The sequence below is a fragment of the Mirounga angustirostris genome, unplaced genomic scaffold, assembly GCF_029215605.1.
Source record: "Mirounga angustirostris isolate CCGP_5_RB_7025 unplaced genomic scaffold, mMirAng1.0.hap1 SCAF_9, whole genome shotgun sequence".
Classification (NCBI taxonomy): Eukaryota; Metazoa; Chordata; class Mammalia; order Carnivora; family Phocidae; genus Mirounga; species Mirounga angustirostris.
Genome location: NW_026991717.1, coordinates 28,637,429 through 28,657,551, shown reverse-complemented (window position 1 = coordinate 28,657,551; position 20,123 = coordinate 28,637,429). Strand labels below are relative to the sequence as shown.

The 20,123-nt window shown below is 44.9% G+C and overlaps 1 protein-coding gene across 8 annotated transcripts in view; it reads left to right on the top strand.

Moving 5' to 3' along the window:
- HERC2 (HECT and RLD domain containing E3 ubiquitin protein ligase 2) overlaps positions 1-15,950 on the top strand; it is a 259,145-nt gene extending 243,195 nt beyond the window's left edge. For 6 of the 8 annotated variants that reach the window (XM_064570045.1, XM_064570044.1, XM_064570042.1 and 3 more), the window contains 10 exons: positions 1,410-1,597; positions 2,126-2,323; positions 6,260-6,343; positions 10,363-10,504; positions 10,672-10,866; positions 11,504-11,616; positions 12,227-12,417; positions 13,347-13,452; positions 13,843-14,055; positions 15,162-15,950. In XM_064570045.1, coding sequence (XP_064426115.1) covers positions 1,410-1,597; positions 2,126-2,323; positions 6,260-6,343; positions 10,363-10,504; positions 10,672-10,866; positions 11,504-11,616; positions 12,227-12,417; positions 13,347-13,452; positions 13,843-14,055; positions 15,162-15,434 — 1,703 coding nt within the window. In that variant the 3' untranslated portion in view covers positions 15,435-15,950. Of the gene's footprint in view, positions 1-1,409; positions 1,598-2,125; positions 2,324-6,259; positions 6,344-6,562; positions 6,655-9,095; positions 9,153-10,362; positions 10,505-10,671; positions 10,867-11,503; positions 11,617-12,226; positions 12,418-13,346; positions 13,453-13,842; positions 14,056-15,161 lie in introns of those variants that run through there. The other 2 variants (XR_010404924.1, XR_010404925.1) reach the window with 2 other exon arrangements.
- The last annotated feature ends 4,173 nt before the right edge of the window (positions 15,951-20,123 follow it).

The following is a 20,123-nucleotide window of genomic DNA, read 5'->3' as shown; positions in this document are numbered from 1 at the left end:
CTAATTTTGATGCTCAAATTGGCCCTATTAGGCTAGCTTTATTTGCTGGTGTGTGCGTATCATTCACTGACTACTTCCTTGCTTTCTGGCACAATAAGACACCCTATCTTCTTGACTCCCCATGGCCCATGCCTAGCATTGGCCATTTCCCCAAGGAGTCCTGGTGTCTGTAGAGGAGAATGGTGTTGAGAAGACAGATCAGGTCGATAGATGTGCTCATTGCTTTTGGGATGTCACTGCTCCCAGGTCTTCTGAGTGGATAGAGCCAGGGAATACATATGTAAATAATATACAAATTTGTATCTATGTTATTTTTGTATCTATATATGTATATTGAATACCATACATTCACACCTGGACCCCAGATTCTGGTTCTGTACCACAGGGTTCATTCTGGTTTTCTCTCTTTCCATACTTTTAACTCCTTTCTCACCAGGATTTGGTGAGAATCCTGGATTTCATTATCCCTAATGCAGTGATTCAGTCACTCTGCATGCATGTGATCAGTGTCCCATCATTGCCTTTGCCCTCTCCCCTGAATGAATCCTCACCCATCTTGGGCTGTGACTGCTCACTCTGGGCCACCCCCACACATGAGGTACTGGTGTGTCTGCTTGGGCCAGTTCCCCACACTGGGACACCCCCTATATGGAAGTGTTTATCATTTGTGGACTCTCAGTCTCTGCATCCAGTTGTGCCTCTGCTGAGAAGTCCTCTCTCCTTACTTGTGCTGTGACACCCACACAGTGACTTTAGGACTAAACTGTCCATAATGGGAAGAGGTGGCACACAAGCACATTGCCCTTGATCATGCAGGCGTCACACTCTACAGAGTGCTGCTTGTGGCTCCCTGAGGAGCCTTTGTGGATATGGCAACTAACCTCGTTTCTGTTTTAGTCACCGAGTGATCTTACCCTTAGAACAGTTTTCTGGTGGCATTTCATGGTTGGGATTTAGCATGGTACACTAAAAAATATTCTCATCAATGATGAATCTCATGTTTAGGTTATGAACAACTATAGGAAGAACTGTGTTTCCCTTAAAAACGGGTTGTGTTTTTTAAAAAACTGATTTTTTCCTCTCTATTTAACATAAAAAATTACCTTGGGCAATTAAGGATATTACCATCTATTTTACTGTTACTTATTTGGATTAAGAACTACTGCAGTTATGTGCTTAGTACTAGAAAAGGCATGTTGGCCAGCAGGGTCTGTCAAGAGTTCTGAGAAGCGTGCTACCTCTTTGGATGCTGTGATTAGAGACATGTAGGTCACACGTGAAGTTGACATTCAGACAGTTAACCACCAGCACCCCATTAAAGGGAGTATGATTGTGATGGGAAGATATTGGTGGTTGTGCATTCATTAGCCCTAGTATACAAGTTTTTGTTCTAAATTCACTTCATTTAGGAGAAGTTTATACGTGGGGTGACAATGATGAGGGACAACTGGGAGATGGAACTACAAATGCCATCCAGAGGCCCCGGTTGGTAGCCGCCCTTCAGGGTAAGAAGGTCAACCGTGTGGCCTGTGGCTCAGCACATACTCTTGCCTGGTCAACCAGCAAGCCTGCCAGCGCTGGGAAGCTTCCTGCACAGGTCAGTACTGTGATTGGGCCAGGGGGGCTAGGAGGTGTACAGTAGTGACAAAGTTACTATCTGTGTATTGAATTATGCATGTAAGCCACACTCACACTTCATTTTCCACTGTATATTTACAGAGGTGTTCCGTTGAAAATATTTCTGGTTCATAATGTGAAAAACAGTACTTTTAAGAACCTTAATATTCACATTAACCAACATTCTATATATATCAGTGTGTCACCTTCATTCTAAATCTTACAAACTATACAAAACCATTCTGATAGTACAAGCTGCACATATTCCTTAGTAAATATATTTCTATAGATTAATTTTTTTAGCATTTTACTTGGTTTACATTACTTGACTCAAGCAGTCAAGCTGGCCAGAATATGGTTCTAAAAACGATGAGGTTATTCATGCCAGACTCAGAAGTAACAGTGCTTCTCTGTTTTTGAAAAAAATATTTTCAGAATTCATCTACAAACTATGGGTTATCTGTGCATTTGACACCTAAGTTGACTTAATACAGTTTCAACGTTTCAGGTTCCCATGGAATACAATCACTTGCAGGAAATCCCCATAATAGCACTGCGGAATCGGCTGCTTCTGCTACATCACATCTCAGAGCTCTTCTGCCCCTGTATCCCCATGTTCGACCTGGAGGGCTCTCTTGATGAAACTGGACTTGGGCCTTCTGTGGGGTTTGACACTCTGCGAGGAATTCTGATATCCCAGGGAAAGGTACTCTTAGCAGTCTTTGTTGTAGGCAAAACTGGTATTTTCACTAAATTTTAATTCAACAAAAATTCCCAAACTGGAAATATACAGAATAAAGCTTATTTAGCAGATGTTCATTGAGCACCTACTATATGCCAGGCTCTGTTCTGGGTGCCCAGAATGCATCAATGAAAAACAGACAAAAATGTCTTCTCTTTTAGAGCTTACATTAAAAATTAATAGTGTGGTGCGGCATTTTCCTATTGTAATCTCTGCTTCCCACCTCCCCAGAAGGGTGGGGTGGTTTGCAAAACTAAGCCTACTTGGCAACGTTCTCTGCTTGGCTAGCCTTGAGACATTATAGCAAATCCCCACTGGCAGCAGGAAGAAAAAATGAGCTAATTTCTTACCCAGGGATGTCCAGCAGAGAGTGCCAGATAGTCTAGATGATTTAGATGAAAGTTCTGTACCAGGATATGTAGAGATTCCTTGTCAAAGCATAATTTAACAGGCTGTGAATAGAATCATGAATGAGGGCACATAAAAATCACCAGACAGATTTTGACCCATCGACGTTTGTAATAATTTGAATTTTCTAGAAATAGGATGTCTGATTCAGGAGTTAAGTTTCTGGCAAGCAGGTTGACAGGATGTTCTAAAAGAACCAACGTGTGATAGGGGCAGTATTTGTGCTGAAAAAAGCATAGAGGTCAGATTTGAGGGCTCCTAATTCTGAAGAGTCTATTGATTCTGAGACCTATTTTGTGGCCTATTTTGTTATCAAAGATTATGGTCTTTTTAAATTTTAATTTAATTTAATTTTCTTGTTTTTTTATTTTAAAAAAGATTTTTATTTATTTATTTGACAGAGAGAGAGTGCACAAGTAGGGGTCATGGCAGGCAGAGGGAGAAGCAGGCTTCTCAGCAGGGAACCCGATGTGGGACTCAGTCCCAGGACCCTGGGATCATGACCTGAGCCGAAGGCAGACACTTAACTGACTGAGCCACCCAAGCACCGCTTATTTTTATTTTATTTTTTTTAAGATTTATTTATTTATTAGAGAGAGAGCGCCCACGCATGCAAGTGGGGGAGGAGTCAGAGGGAGAGACTCTCAAGCAGATTCCCTGCTGAGCATGGAGCCTGATGCAGGGCTTGATCCCATGAGATCATGACCTGAGCCGAAACCAAGAGTTAGACGCTCAACTGACTGAGACCCAGGTGCCCCATATATATATATTTTTAATGATAATAAAATCTAGATGTTTTGGAGCCCTGTCCAAGCAGATTTTTTTTTCCTTAGGATTGGCTTTGTTTGCACTTAGCTGAAGGGGACTGGTACACACATTTTCTTTTCTTTTCTTTTCTTTTTTTTTAAGATTTTATTTATTCATTTGACAGAGACACAGCGAGAGAGGGAACACAAGCAGGGGGAGTGGGAGAGGGAGAAGCAGGCTTCCCGCGGAGCAGGGAGCCCAATGCGGGCTCGATCCCAGGAGCATCGGGCTCGATCCCAGGACCCTCGGGCTCGATCCCAGGACCCTGGGATCATGACCTGAGCCGAAGGCAGACGCCTAACGACTGAGCCACCCAGGCGCCCCCACATTTTCTTTTTTTAAAGATTTTATTTATTTGTCAGAGAGAGAGAGAGTGAGAGTGCGCAGGGGGAGTGGCAGGCAGGGGGAGAAGCAGGCTCCCCGCCGAGCAGGGAGTCTGATGCGGGACTTGATCCTAGGACCCTGGGATCATGTCCTGAGCCCAAGGCATACGCTTAACCCAGCCCCCCAGGCATCTCCACACGTTTTATTTTCATGTGTGGCTTAGTGACAAGTGGACACTGATAAGGATTGTGGTAATGGTAACATCTCTCTGATGGTGGGGAACAAGAAAAAGTGTGTGGGTAACACTGATATGAACGTAGATATGAAACTTCAGCCATTTTCTAATAATAAAAAGTAGGAAATTTGATCCCTTTTACCATTTTTTTTTTATCTGTCAGAGTAGAGGTGATAATTGGCAGCTAGGGGGAAAAAACCTTCCCTCATAGGGAGAAAACCAAGTGAGAGGCATGATGTGCTCCACACGGACTGCATGAGTGTTCTGCAGGCTGTGAGCACAGGGGTGGGACAGCCGGAGTGCTGAGGGAGTCCAGCAGGTACCCTCAGTGGCAGGGAATGTGTAACCGGCCTCTGTTCTGGTCCTGGGTAGGAAAGGATCATATCTGCTGGAAAATTTGGGGAGTGGTTGTTGTTTGTTTGTGACCATGGAGAGTTATTACCAGGATGCAATTCAGAGCACAGAAGTGAGAGAGCACCATAGGAGAGCAAGGCTGGGTGAGGCCATTCAGAGAAGAGAAATGCATGTTCCTGTGGAGGAGGAACTGCCCTTGGTTCTGTGCTGAGCAGTTAGTAAAGCAGAGGTTAGACAGGGTGGAGGGCAAAAGTAGGTGGTAAGTGTTATATAAGGGTGCATGCGTGGTGAGGGGTGTACCTCTGTGAGCTCCTGTGTGCTGTGATGGGTTCGCCTCTGTGGGCTGGTTGTCTCTCTGACACCCTCACTTGATCTTTTTTACGTCTGAGGTCCCTCCTTGGGCTGCTTAGGGCTCTTGCCCTTCCTGCTGTCAGAGGTTGGAGTTCTGACCTGGGAGAGGGACCTAGACCCTGTTGCAGATACCTTGTGCTCCCCCAGCAACCCCGTCTCTGGACAAGGGCAGGGTCATCCATTTGGCAGAGACCTGGGACTCCCACTGATCCTACCTCCTTTAAGTCTCTTGAGTCTCCTTCCCTACTCCTGTCCCCACTGCTGCTGCCTGTGCCCTAGTCCGTATGAGCATGACAGGCCTGCCTTTACCTGGGTGACATTGGGCCCCACTCTCTTTTCTTGCTGTCTTGCCCTGGGTATCCCAGGTTTCTTTCAGTGTATGGTGTCTCTATGCTCCCTCCTTCATTGGTCTCCCCATCCTCAACCCAAGCCTTGCGTGACCTACAGGACTCCCTGGCCCACCTGCTGTTTTGTGGTTTTGTCAGGACCATGACACTGAGGCATAGTGTTTAATGTCAGTCCTGCCACTCGTGGGCTTGTGGTTTGTCCGGGAGCCCTTGGTTTTCTAGTCAATCCTCTGGGCCTGGCCTCTGTCCTAAGTCAGAGCAGACATGTGCCAGTCTCTGGCCCTCCCCACTCTGTTCCCAGAGTGTGGTGGGCTCCTCTTGCCTCCAGATGGTGGGCTTCTGCATAGGTTTGTGTGTGGGTTCCAGGCTGTGCCCCCAATACCACCTCACGATTCAAAAAGAGTTTGTAGTTACTGTTAAGAAAATTTAACTTTTTGGAATATTACTCAGCCATCAGAAAGGATGAGTACCTACCATTTGCATCGACATGGATGGAACTGGAGGGAATTATGCTAAGTGAAATAAGTCAAGCAGTGAAAGACAATTATATGGTTTCACTCATATGTGGAACATAAGGAATAGCATGGAGGACCATGGGGGAAGGGAAGGAAAACCAAATGGGAAGAAATCAGAGAGGGAGACAAACCATGAGAGACTCTGGATTCCAGGAAACAAACTGAGGGTTGCAGAAGTGAGGGAGTGGGGGGATGGGGTAACCGGGGGATGGGTATTAAGGAGGGCATGTGATGGGATAAGCACTGGGTGTCATATGCAACTAATGAATCATTGAACACTGTATCAAAAACTAATGTTGGCTAATTGAACTTAATAAAAAGAAAAAAATAAAATTTGACTTTTAGGAAAGGATATTTAAAACAAAACTATGACATGATTTATCTATTATTTATCCTTCTTGTCTTTATGTTCTAGCACAGTGCCTTATGTTACAAAAATGTTCAGTACATGTTTGAAAAATAGAATGGATATTTAAAACAAAACTATGACATGATTTATATATGATTTATAATATTTCCTATAGCAGATTCTAAATTTTGTCCATGTGTTATGTTTTAGGAGGCAGCTTTCCGAAAAGTAGTACAAGCAACTATGGTGCGAGATCGCCAGCATGGTCCTGTGGTAGAGCTGAACCGGATTCAGGTAACAAGTGGAAATTGTTCCTAGTCTGACACTTCTCAGATGGGATGGTTTCGTGGTTGGGAGTCATGGCCCCCCACAGCTTGGGGGAAGAGCTTTCTCATGTGCCCTTGCTTTAGAGAGTAAGGTGCCACCTGTCTGTGATGTCCTGTGGTGCCGAGGCTTCGAGTTGGGAATGTAAATTGTTTTCTTTGTAACAGAAGTAAGAAAGATTTGTTTCAGATAATCCAGAAGAATGCATACAGATAAGCAAAGAGGGAAAAGTAAAAAGGACCATACTTCCACCACATAGTGATTACTACTGACATTTGGAGGTGTGTTTGTATGTTTGTCATAATTGAAACTGGATGCCTCTCTTTTGTAACTTGCTGTTTTTTTCCCCTTACTACATTGTAAGCACCTCTCCTTGCCCTACAGTGGGACTGTGGGATTATTTTTGCTGACCACCTACCCCATGTTCTCTTCGTTTTCTCTGTCAGATTTCTCTGCAGGGGGCTAGAAAGCTGTGCCCACTTTTCTGGGATATAGCAGGGCTTCTCAGCACAGCCCCAACTACAAATGTGTCTTCAGTTGCCCTCCTTGTGTTAGTTTCTGAGAAGCAGGGCCAGTCAGAGGCTCTCCATACATCAAATTGTATGTGGGGACAATTCCTGTTCTTACCAGCCTCACACCCTTTCTGGCTCTGAAAGCTTTCTTTGCATTCTTAGTAGACCAGAATCACTAATACTGTTCTATAATAATTGGAGAAATGAAAAGTAGGCCATCTCTGAATTAATCCTGCTGCCAAGTGTAGATAAACTTACAGTTTAAAAAATTAACTAAAAACAAGAGAACTCCAGCACTGATTATGATATTGTGTGCACTTGACATTTAACATGCAAATGAAATGGTCCCGCTTCTTGGAACAGAAACAGAGTTACAAAGAACAAATTCTTTGTTCCTTTATATTAACACATGATTTTTACCCTGATGTTGGTTGCATGACTAGATGTTTCTCCAGAGTTGTTCTTGGGGGCATTTTGAATTAAGACACAAACTCTTGTCATTTGTTGGAGAATACATGTGACCACACTGATGGAAGTAGTCCCTTCACTGACGTCAGACTTGTTAATGCTAAGCTGGAGGTCAGTCAGCCCACTCTACAAACAAATGGGCTGTTTAATTAGGTTCATAAAAAAAGGTTTTATTTCCCCACCTTGGAGGATCATTTTGGTTTGTTTTACGTTATTAGGTCTTAAACACTGAAGTTTGTAAGTGAGGAAAGCTCAACTAACACAGATGGTTGGGCATTCCTAGATCATATGCCTGCCCCACCCACACACAGAGGTGCCTGGTCAGGGCCAGCGGCCTAATACGGGTATTCAAATCTGGGGCTTTTGGCATCATTGAGCCACGGTGACCTGGAACCCAAGTTAGGCATGTCTTTCCTGTCTTTCTCTTATCTCAGATTTTGGGTTCATCATGTTTGAATACCTCTTTCCTTCTTGTCTTTATGTTCCAGCACAGTGCCTTATGTTATGAAAATGTTCAGTACATGTTTGAAAAATAGAATGGATAAAGGACAAATTCATATTAGCATTTTAAAAATGCACATAAACAACGTTCAGTGCAGCATGCCATGGCTGCTCCAGTATACCTAGTGGCCCTCTGGTACCAGAGTTAGGTCCTCTTCAGCTCAGATTTCATACTTCATACTATTTCATACTCATATGAGTATTCGTACTCAGTTCATATTTCATACTTCATATTTCATACTCCAGTATACCTAGTGGCCCTCTGGTACCAGAGTTAGGTCCTCTTCAGTTCAGATTTCATACTTCCCTCCTGAAGCTAGAAAGATCTTCCACAAAGATGGACATAGAATTGTACAAATAGGGGGTGAGAGTGGGAGGTATTCCATTCATCTTGAGTTGAGCTCAACATACCAGTTGATCCAGAAAAGTGGTGTCAGCTGTCCTGTGGCTACAGGTTGCTGTTGGCATCAGCCTTCTCCCATGGGAGTGCCATTGTAGATATTCTCATACTGTCTGCAAAGTGTTCTAGAGACACCAAAACATAGGCATGTTCCTGGAGGGTTTTTCTTTGTTTGTTTGAATATAATTTAGTTTTATAACAGAATCTGAAAGTCAGTGTACATAAACATTTTTAATTTAAAATTTATTGCAGAATTAATGAGCATGCTCATTTCTGAAAATTTGGAAAATTCAGATTAAAGGTAATTAAAATGACTTACATTCCTACTGTCCAGAAGTAGCCACAGGTACATAGGTGCCTGTCCTTGCAGAGTCATAGCTGTGTTCTCATAGCCATTTCCTTCAGAGGAGCCAAGAGCATCAGTCTCTGTTAATCGGTATTGTAAATGGAGGTGATGTGACATTCATCAGAGTGGGAAGCTCGGTCTGCATCTTGTTTCTCATGGGTGGACACATCCCTCTTCTTTCTGTAGCTCAGTTTCCTCCAGGGATGTTGGGTACCTTGAAGAACTGCTGTGAGATTTAAATGAAATCACATTTGTGAACATACAGTCAAATGTGTGGCACAAAGAACATTTCGTTCCATAGGAAGCTATTATCATTATTGTCATTATTTGTAAGTCTTGTTTATGATTATTTGTGTGTGAGAATTAGCTATTTAAACTCACCCTAGAACTTACTAAGAAGTTAAGGATTGTGAGAGTTTAGTTGGAGGAGGCAACAGAAAAGTGCATTTTCATGAACATTTTTTTCCTTAACTTTTCATTTTGCCATTATTTTAGACTGAGCTTCTCAGGTGATTCTGAAGCACTATGTAGCCTACAAAACTGCAGGGTTACTGAGTCCACACCAGGTGAGGGCCTTGAGGGCTCTTGGTCTGATCTGTTTGAAAATCTTAGCTTAGGGTTAGAAATACAGGTAGAAAAAGTGATTGTACTTGGGGGAGATGCAGTGACCCCAAGGGTTGGAGTAGGATACATTCAGATGAGTAAAGGGAAGGGAGGAAGGTTCCACTCTGGTGGTGCCTCCAGGTTTGGTCTCAGCCATTTTATTTGAAGCTCAGAGTCCTGATAGTCTGCCAAGGAGGGCTGCTTTTGGAGTTCCTGGCATCTTATTCATGGAGGCTGAGGCATTGTGGTAAAGTGGTTGGCCCTGGTTAAAATTATGAAGTGTGAGGATGAATCATACTGTAGTTCCTGACCACATGGGCTGCCACCACCCTGTGTGAATGGCCAACCGAGGTCTGTGATTTCTTGAGGGACTGTTTACTCAGATACCACCAGTCCTGAGGGGTGATGTGCTGTGGCAACATGCTGCATGCACTCGGGGGAGCAGGGGCCATGTCTCCCATGATTAGAGCAGAGCTTCCATTGGCACAGCCGTCCAGCGGGCATCCTGTGTGTGAGGCCTGAGCAAGTAAACCTGTGGTGTCCAGTGAGGGGAAAGGAGTGTGAGACCAGTCTTTGAGGTGCTCAGAGGGTTTGTGTGCAGGAGGGAGGAAGAGGAGCCGTCAGAGAGAAATGAGGCTTAGTCTAGAAGCTCTTCAGCCTCAAAACACCTGGCCAGGTACTTGGTGAGATTGCACATTGGGTGGGCTTTGCTTGCTGAGTTCTGGTTGTGGGTGGTCCCGGCAAGTGTGCTGTGCTGTCCCTTTGTGTTCATTTCTGCCTTATGCCCTAACTCACCAGTCATGAAGGCCCTGAACACAGTATTTGCCTCCAGAGGGTTCTTACTGTGGGTGCTGTGGAGCCTGGTTCTCTGATTATGCACACGTTTTCTGTGGGTTTTGCTTTGTTTTGTTGGGTGATTGCAGCAGCATCTGAATGCTGCTGTCTGTGGGCTCCACTCATGACAGCTCTTTAGGTCCAGCGGCAGAGTGCTGGCTGGACTTGTACCCTGGGGACCAGGGTAGAGGAATAAAGGATAATAAGGGGGCAAATGGCTGTAGGGCTCATTGTTGCCACAGATGTCCCAGGGCTGCGGAAGATAGTAGTTGTGTGCTTTCTGCTGCTGTTGCTGCTTCATACTTATTTCTTTTCTCATCTCTAGGTCAAACGTTCAAGGAGTAAAGGTGGCCTAGCAGGCCCTGATGGGACCAAGTCTGTCTTTGGGCAGATGTGTGCTAAGATGAGCTCGTTTAGTCCCGACAGCCTCCTCCTCCCCCACCGCGTCTGGAAAGTCAAGTTTGTGGGTGAGAACTTGCATGCGCTGGCAGGTCCATGGTCCTGAGGGTTGGCAGTTCTGAGCACAGACACTAGTGCAGTGGGCATTACAAGGAGAGCTGAGAAGTCCATCTAGCTGCACCTTGCAGGGCTTGGCTGGCGTGACTATGAGTTGCTGACTCTCCTTTCCCTCAAGGTGAATCTGTGGATGACTGTGGTGGAGGCTACAGTGAGTCCATAGCTGAGATCTGTGAAGAACTGCAGAATGGACTCACCCCGCTTCTGATCGTGACACCCAATGGGAGAGACGAGTCAGGGGCCAACCGCGACTGCTACCTGTTCAGCCCTGCCGCCAGGGCGCCTGTGCACACCAACATGTTCCGCTTTCTGGGTGGGCCTTCTTGCACGGGCATGAGGCCCCAGTTACTTAATGTCTACTCTGTCTTGGGAATGACAAATACTTTGAGTGTTTGGTTTAGCTTTTTCAGTGTGCAGGTGCAGGGACATGCAGAGCCCAAACATCAGTGAGTGGCTGGGTGCTAAGGGCCAGAAAGTGTCTGACACACAGAATATCTGAAATACCATGTTTCTGTAGCTTAAATGTATCTGAAACTTGGGATCAGATCTGAGGGGTTTTGGTAGTTGTTCAGTCCCTCCCTCCTATTCCAATAAGTATCTGTGCTGAGTGCTCCTGTTGCTGCCTGTACCTCTCCAGGTACTACACCCACCTTCCTTGAGAAACTCCATCTTTTTGTTTTGCCATCAAAGGAATGGAAACTGACCTCTGTGTGGCTTATACCTATTGGTAGAAAGGGAAGAGTTAGAAACTAGGCCCATAGGTACAAAAGGAAACACTGAATTTAGAATAGGACAGATGTTTTAAGGATGGACCTGTCTCCACGAATTTGGGTAACATTGGTTTAGAAGGCACTGAGGTCCAGTGTAGAGCTATTCTGTGGTGTTGATTGAACTGTATGTTTTATCATTGATTTCAAGTATCTCCTGTTACTTCTGCCTTGAATGAGCAGGTGTGTTACTGGGCATCGCTATCCGGACTGGGAGTCCCCTGAGCCTCAACCTGGCCGAGCCTGTCTGGAAGCAGCTGGCTGGGATGAGCCTCACCATTGCAGACCTCAGTGAGGTAACCACCAGGAAGGCGGGGATGGGGAAATGTGACGCCTAGTGTGCCTGGTACAGAGTGCAGGGGGCGCCCCTGGCTGCAGACTACCTTCTAGTAGCAAAGAAGGTCTGGATGTTAGGCCAGTTTGCTTCTAGAACTTGATAGACCCATCTGTTTTGTGATGCTTTGCAACTTTAAATCTTGTCAGGTAAGGAAGTTCACCAATTTTCCTGTGGAGGAGCAGAGCTTGAGAGTGGCTGGGTGGCGGCTTTGGCTTTCAGGTGGGGAGACATGACTGGCCGACCACAGCCAGCATCTTCCCTCTGGCCATACTTCCCTTGGTACCATGACTGTAGGGCAGGATCCATCTCCAACCAGTGGCTGTTGCTCTCTTAGTGGTTAATTTTAAGGACTTCCTGGAATTACAATCTCTTTCCTCAGCTCCCTGTGTGAAGTACTTTCTCACTGCCGATCTCTTATTTCCTGGCATGTATAATGCACCAGCAGCCTTGAGGTATGCCTGGTGCAGACTGAGACCCCCTCGTGGCTGAACACCTCAGGTGTGAACTGCAGTCAGAAGTGTGGTAAAGACCCTGACTTGACATGTGGGCTCTGTTTTTTCCCTTAAAAGGTTGATAAAGATTTTATACCTGGGCTCATGTACATCCGTGACAATGAAGCCACCTCAGAGGAGTTTGAGGCCATGAGCCTGCCCTTCACTGTGCCAAGTGCAAGTGGCCAGGACATCCAGCTGAGCTCCAAGTACACACACATCACCCTGGACAACCGTGCAGAGTATGTCCGGCTGGCAATAAACTACAGGTGGGGTCATCTGCCTTCCATTGTTTTGATTCAGTAAATAGCAAAAATAGGAAATAGTTTGCTTGGATGGCTGCATTTTTCAGAAATACCATACAGTAAAATGCTAGTGGACTTGGTTCCAACGATTGCTGATCTGTAGTCATCAAAGCTTATTTTGTACTCCAAGTCAGAGTATTCATTATTCTTGCCTGAGATTCCTGGCTCTGACTAGAAAACCAAGGTGGATAGAATTGTCCTGTTTGGGGAGCTGTCCCGGCAGAAGTCACAGGAGCTGTGGGTGCCCCTCTGTGGTCTGTGAACTCTCCTGGGCAGCAGGGTGTCAGGGGTGGTCCCACCCCTGCCTGGCCCTCACACCAGCATTCCGCATGGTTGCTGTGCGGCAGGTCAGCAACGCCATCCATCTCGCTTCTGCTGCTCCTTGCTGCTTCCACCTGACATTACAAGTCCACACAGTGGACCTTGTTCTCCAGAAACACCTGGCCAGGTACTTGGTGAGATTGCACATTGGGTGGGCTTTGCTTGCTGAGTTCTGGTTGTGGGTGGTCCCGGCAAGTGTGCTGTGCTGTCCCTTTGTGTTCATTTCTGCCTTATGCCCTAACTCACCAGTCATGAAGGCCCTGAACACAGCATTTGCTTCCAGAGGGTTCTTACTGTGGGTGCTGTGGAGCCTGGTTCTCTGATTATGCACATCTAATTCTGGCTCCTTCCTGGGTGTGCAATAAATATTAGGAATTGTGTCTTGGAAGCTGTAGGTAGTTTTTAAGATTATCTTCTATGTGCCAGTGTAGGTGAACTCAGTATGTGAGAAGCTCTGTGATGCCATTTTTATAAGGTACATGCCTTGGTCATCTGTGTGGTAAGGCTTGGTATGAGCAGGACAAGATCTACGTTACCAAAGACAGAAATGCAAAGTGAGTTTTTTCTTTCAGACTCCATGAATTTGATGAGCAGGTGGCTGCCGTTCGGGAGGGAATGGCCCGAGTCGTTCCTGTCCCCCTTCTTTCTCTGTTCACTGGATATGAATTGGAGACAATGGTACGCCCCTGAGTGCTGCTGCCCTAGAACTGCCTTTTGCATATCGAGCCACCAAATCAGTGCCACTAGTTAACTTCTTGGTTAAATCTTGCACTTAATTTACATCTGAATTATGCTCATGCCTGGTGGATGAAGTGAAAACATGTTTGAAAAGTGGGTGTTCCCTGCCTGTGTCCTTCCTCCCCTTGCAGCCCCCTGTCCCACACCAGGGTGGAGCACAGGGTCAAGTGCACATCCACCTGAACACATGGGACCCGTCCCCCCAACTGTCCACTCTGGCTCTCACACACGTCCTGCCTGAAACAAGCCTTGGTAGAAAGAGTGATTGACTCTATACTGAAGTGAAAAGTCAGAAGTGTCAGCCAGCCCTGATGGTATGTCCCTCTGCAGGTATGTGGCAGCCCAGATATCCCTCTGCATCTCTTAAAGTCAGTGGCAACATACAAAGGAATCGAGCCTTCTGCATCCCTGATCCAGTGGTTCTGGGAGGTGATGGAGTCCTTCTCTAACACAGAGCGTTCCCTCTTCCTTCGCTTTGTGTGGGGCCGGACAAGACTGCCCAGGACCATCGCCGACTTCCGGGGCAGAGACTTCGTCATCCAGGTGCGGTTCCTGCATATCTTATGGTGTCAGCTCTGGGGGCATGCTCCTTGCACATGATCCTACAGCAGATTAGAAAATGGGACTCTCATGTTTGTGGTTTTTCCTTCTTCCTGGAAACAGTAATAAAAAGCACTCCCAACTTCTTTGATTTGATCACTCAAAATTTTATGACTATACGTCTTAGGTCTCACTTTCTACTTCTGGAAAATTTATATGGCCACCACCAGAAGGTATTGCTATTATGTCAGCATATTTGAGATTTTGAGCACACATGTCATTTAAAGGATGTATTTGATTCTCTTGTTGAATTAGGTAAATTAAGTAATGTTGCTTACTGGGAAAAATAAGAGCACCCATCAGATTGAGAACAAGAGTCTTCTTTGATTTATAACTCTGTGGTTCAATGGTCAGAAACAGGCTTTGTTTATCTGCTGAGTCATGGGTGAAGTTAATTAACCCCCCTCTCCCTCCTCTACCCTGAGGCAACAGGTATGACTTTCCAGGTAGCAATACTGAGGGGATGGTGGACTTCCTTGGAGGGGCAGATTGGGGTGGAGGGTCCATTCTCCCTGCATGTTTGAAAGGATTTGGGGATGGGCTCCTTCCTGAGCACAGCCTGACTCCAGTCTTTGCCTGGGGGTGAAATAGTAGTCATTTGTCAGAGAGATCTTTGAGAGCAACATGTAGTTTTTCTCTCCCAAAGTACATAATTCCTGGGTCCACAGTTCTTGCTGGCTTCATAGTGTTTATCTATAGTAGTTGAAAGGGGCTAATGGGTTTAAGGAGAATTCCCCAGGTAGGTGTGTGCTGAGCCCACGTCCTCTGCTTGCCTTGTGCCAGACCCTGTTCATAGCACTGATTTGTCAAAAGTAATTGCCACAGTAGCCAGTTGCTATTTTTGACTGTAAGTCCTAGGAATTATAGAGTTGCTCCTTTTGATTTCTAAAATGGGCTAGAGTATTTGTTTTCTGTACTTGGTTATTCTTAGCCAAAAATATTATGATTTTTGTGAGAGTCAAGAGTCTAATGAACATAGTAAAATAGATTAACAGTTCCACCTGTCCTTGTACGTAGTCTCTGATTACTTAACATTTTTTCATCAATAGGTATTGGATAAATACAACCCTCCTGACCACTTCCTTCCTGAGTCCTACACTTGCTTCTTTTTGCTGAAGTTGCCTAGATATTCCTGTAAGCAGGTGCTGGAGGAGAAACTGAAATATGCCATCCACTTTTGCAAATCGATAGACACAGATGATTATGCTCGCATAGCCCTTACAGGAGAGCCAGCTGCCGATGACAGCAGTGACGACTCAGAGAATGAGGATGTGGATTCATTTGCTTCAGACTCTACGCAGGATTATTTAACAGGACACTGAGATGGAGAAATGCCATCGCAAGACACCACGAGACTAAGCAAGGAGGCAGAGTGCTGCAGTTTAGAGTGCAGGAGGTAGTGTGTTTGATGAGAAATATTAGGTCTCTAAAATGCATGGGGGTGGGCAGGGAGACTGATCACTCATGATTGAACAATGAATGGAATAATGATCAGAAAATCAGCCTTGCATGTGGGGCACTATGTGGACACTAACATTTATTTTTGAGACTTAAGAGGGTCTTACCCATAATGCTGCATTACATGTAGGACTTCTGTGTTTACTACAATGTGTAAATGTTTATATAAATACTGAATTGCAGCATCCCCAAAATGAATAAAAAGCCTTTTTACTTGTGGGTGCAATAGATTGTTTTTTTTTTTCTTTTTTCTTCTTTTCAAGTGTTGTGCATTGTCTTGATTGTACATTGGAAATACTGTGTAATGATTAAATCGTATTATAAATATTTCAATTAATATTACCCTGAATTTGTTTATTAAAAGTTTTTTGAACATTAAATGATTAGTATTACTTAAATGCATCTAGAGGTTATTTAAACCAAAATCAAAACAAAAAGGCCATTGGTCTCCCTCTTCTCCCCAGGTGCACATTTTAGCATATGCAGTATGTAACTTGAATTGAGGCCTTTCTGTGAGCAGTATCTATCATAGAAAGTATACTATATATAATGTTTGTGTCCTGTATATACCTAAATTTTAATTCCCTATGAATAAAACATCTGTCATAAAAATGTAAACTGAACTTTCTTATCTGGTTAGACTAGCACTGGTGGATGTGCTACAACCAAAAAATAGTCTTTGATAGAGCATTAGTTAAAGCCATTCAAATCTAGTTTAGACTTTTTTGATTATAAAAACCAAACTCACTCCAGTGACAAAGGAGGAATGGGTAAAAGAATGGGTAGTTTCAAGGGGAGTGGCTGGTGGTGGGAGCTGGGGACCAGGAGCCTTCAGGATCAGTTCCCCTGTCCTCCAACCCCGCCTGTCCTGGTTCCCATCCCATTGGCCTGAGGTCAGGTGTGTGTTTCTGGTCCATTTGGCCATGGGGTAGGATTTGAGAGCTGTGTGTTCTAGAGTTGTGTGTATGGCAGGTTCTCTGCAAAGGGAAGGACTGAGAATAGGGTAGGAAAGTTGGCTAACAGGCCTGGTGTGCTCAAACTTGAGGTAAACTAGATGAAGGCAAAAGGAGATATTTTATGTTGAAAGACTGTTTCTTTATTCAGGGACACAATGTTTTGCACTGGAAAATCCAAAGAGAGAAAGTTTCTGGGAATTTATCCATGACCAAATTTGTGCATGCCCAGATTAGTCTTTTATTTTTACCTTGGCTCAAAATCTCCATAATCTGTGAGGTATTTTTTAAATCACCAACCTTTTTGTTGTCAGTCAGCTTTTGCTGCATAACAAACTATCCCTAAATTTGGTGGCATACAAGATGCAACATTTGTTTCTCTCACGTATCTGGATTGGCTAGTCTTGGCTGAATGGCTCTAGACAATGGGTTAGGCAGGGCTCTGCTTCACATGCCTTTCTGACTATCCAGGGCAAGAGAACAGTTGAAAACAGGTGAGGCCTATGCTCAGAACTGAACTATCCTCCACCCACATTTTGAGGGCCAACTCCCTAACCAAGTGGACTGACAAATGTCTTTTGCCTCTAGAATAGCTGTTCTCAAAATCTTGTTCGAGGACCCCTTGGTTTCCCTTTCATGGTGTCCCATGAGGTTCTTCCTTTTCCAACTATATATCTACATGAAGCTAAATTTTCTTCATATCCTGCAACCAAAACTGTATTGTAATATATGGATGGCAGAAACAGAAATGAGATTCCAGCTATCTTCCCATAAGCCAGATGATAAAAAGATTAATAAACATGTTAACAGGACACTGAGATGGAGAAATGCCATCGCAAGACACCACGAGACTAAGCAAGGAGGCAGAGTGCTGCAGTTTAGAGTGCAGGAGGTAGTGTGTTTGATGAGAAATATTAGGTCTCTAAAATGCATGGGGGTGGGCAGGGAGACTGATCACTCATGATTGAACAATGAATGGAATAATGATCAGAAAATCAGCCTGCTAAATCACTAAATTTTTTAGTTTTGGAAAATAGTTTTTCAGAATAGTTTTCATGTTAATAAGTAATGGGTTTGTTGGGACACTTGCATGGTGCAGTTGGTTAGGCATCTGACTCTTGGCCAGATTGTGGTATCGAGCCTCACATTGGGCTCGACCCTCAGCATGGAGTCTGTTTGGTATCCTCTTTCTCTTCATCTGCCCTTCCCGCTTGTGCACGCTCTCTCTCTCTTTCTCGCTCTCTCAAATCTCAAAGAAAAGTAATGGGTTTATTTTATTTTAAAATGAATCAACATTTTAAAACATTTTAATTTTAATTTCCAATATGGTAATTATTGATAGATAGAACCTAGATAAAAATTACTGAATGAAAAAGCGTTCTGAGTCAAACTGCTGCAGAGGAGGGAACTGCAAAGTCATCACCAGAAGTGTGGTCCAGGGAACTGCAAACAGCTTGGACAGCCATGCCTTCTACCTACCTGGCTTTGTCTCTGCTGTGTTTGCACTGTTCAGAAGCAATTGCCTGAGACCTACTTGTTAGGAGCTCTTTTTCTTTAACTTCAGAAATGCTGGAAGATTATCTCTTTCCTACATTTATTCCACTCCAAAAGAAAAAAAAAAATAGGGACTTTGATTTTCATAGTAACGGTTTCTTCATTTTTGTCCAAGACAAATCTCTAAAACAGTTACTTGTCCTCTTCAATTTGATTTTTTAATCTTCTCTGATTTATGAGGCCTGAAGTTATAGTTCATTTTGGCAGATTGAAATTAGTGCAGCAGAACCTATGGAAAGGTAAACTGTAGGAAAGACAGACCCAAACTGTGCTACGAGTGGGAGTCTTCAGTCACTGATGAAGACTCCTTAATTTCATTAGCAGGTTCCATCAACATTTTAAACTGTGGATTAATCCCTTCTGAGGCAATTAGATGGTGTGATGCATCATGTGTGTTTTTCTACCAATAAAAGTAGTGGATGCACATTTACAATGCATATGAAACTGCATCTGTTTAGATTTACAAAAACTTAATATGGTGCCTGACACTAGTGTTCACCTTTAGAATCCCTGACAAATTCTTTTGGTTTTCTTAGCATAGACCACCTCCAATATTGCCCCCAGGGTCTGATAGCCTCCCCTTCCCTAGTGCTTGCTTACAGGGCTGCCAGCCTCTCATGCCTCTATTCGAACTTGTCCACCCTCCATGCAACCACATGGCCATCTGCCTTGCTCTGCAGTTTATTCACTTGGTACACTCCATCCTTCAGATCCAGGTACAAACTTCGGGGGCTAGGATTGGTTTTCTTGAGCATGTCCCAGCCCTGGGACCAGGCCTGAGTATAGAGCAGTGCAGGGTGGTTGTGTAGTAGGTAGCCCCTGCTCCACCACTTGATTCATGACCAGGAGTGACTGCTGCCTCTGTGTTGTTGCTGGACACGGGGCCCAATTCTGAGAGGTCCACTTCCGGAAGACACACCTCATCTACAAATGGCAGCACTTGCCCCAGTGGCCGTTTGAGCACGAGAGAATGTGGAGGCAGTACCTGGCTGACAGGTGTTCAACAATGAACGCTAAGGCGGGTTATTCATTTTCATCAGGCAGGACATACTGTCCAGCATCAAGGTACCACTGGCTTCTGAGGTTGTCAACTAGAAACATCTGGGTTAACTAGAAATCTACATATACCAGAAAGAGCTTCTTAAGTCCATGTACGTGTAAATTGTCTTGACTTGCAAAACTAGCTAAGATACTTTCATCTGGGGACAGTGGAAGAGAATAGAGAAGTCTGAGGTATGGGCAACTGGGCTTCCACATGCTGGCTATTCGAGTGTGGGGCCAGGCACTGGGGTTGGGGCCTCCTCCACATTGGGTCTGCTAGCCCGGGCAGCTAGGGAACATGGAATGGGAGACCTCTGGGGTTTCATTCTGCTCCATGGACTGGGGTCTTCTGATCCATCCTAGCTCTTAATCTCAGTACAGCTCAGGCTTTAGCACTGACAAGGCTGATTAATCACTCCCTTTTTTGTAGGTAAATACTTTATAGCAAGGATCTCTGCTAGGACATGTCTCTTGGAAATCCCGATAGGCTCAGTAAGAAGGACATGAATCCCGGGCATGGAGGGACTGGGGGCACGGATCCTCCACCCTGAGAGCCTATAGGCTCTGCCCTGCCAGACCTCCAGGGTGCCAGGCAGGCTGGCTGGGGCTTGTGCAGTCACTCAGGACCTCATGAATAGGCCACGAAGGATTATCCACTCCCATGGTATTAGCCCTAGGTCCGTCCAACCACAGGGCTACCCACGGTGAACGTCTTCCCCTTTGCAAATCTGAAAGGGAGTCCACGACCACGGGACTTCTAACTCATGGGGAGTCCATCTGAGAATAAAGTGGCCACAGGAGCGCCCAGGGATACCCAATTATCCCACCATCCTGCAGGCTGGGCAGTCTGGCACTGCTCAGAAGGCACAGGTAGATGTCCAAATGCTGTCCAAGTACTCCCTGGCTCTAGGTTGCAGGCTGCAGGCTGCATGCTGTGGGTCCCTGAGCTGTCTGCTTGAGTGCAGGAACAAGGGGGTTGGGGGGGGTGAGGACCAAAGAAGGTTT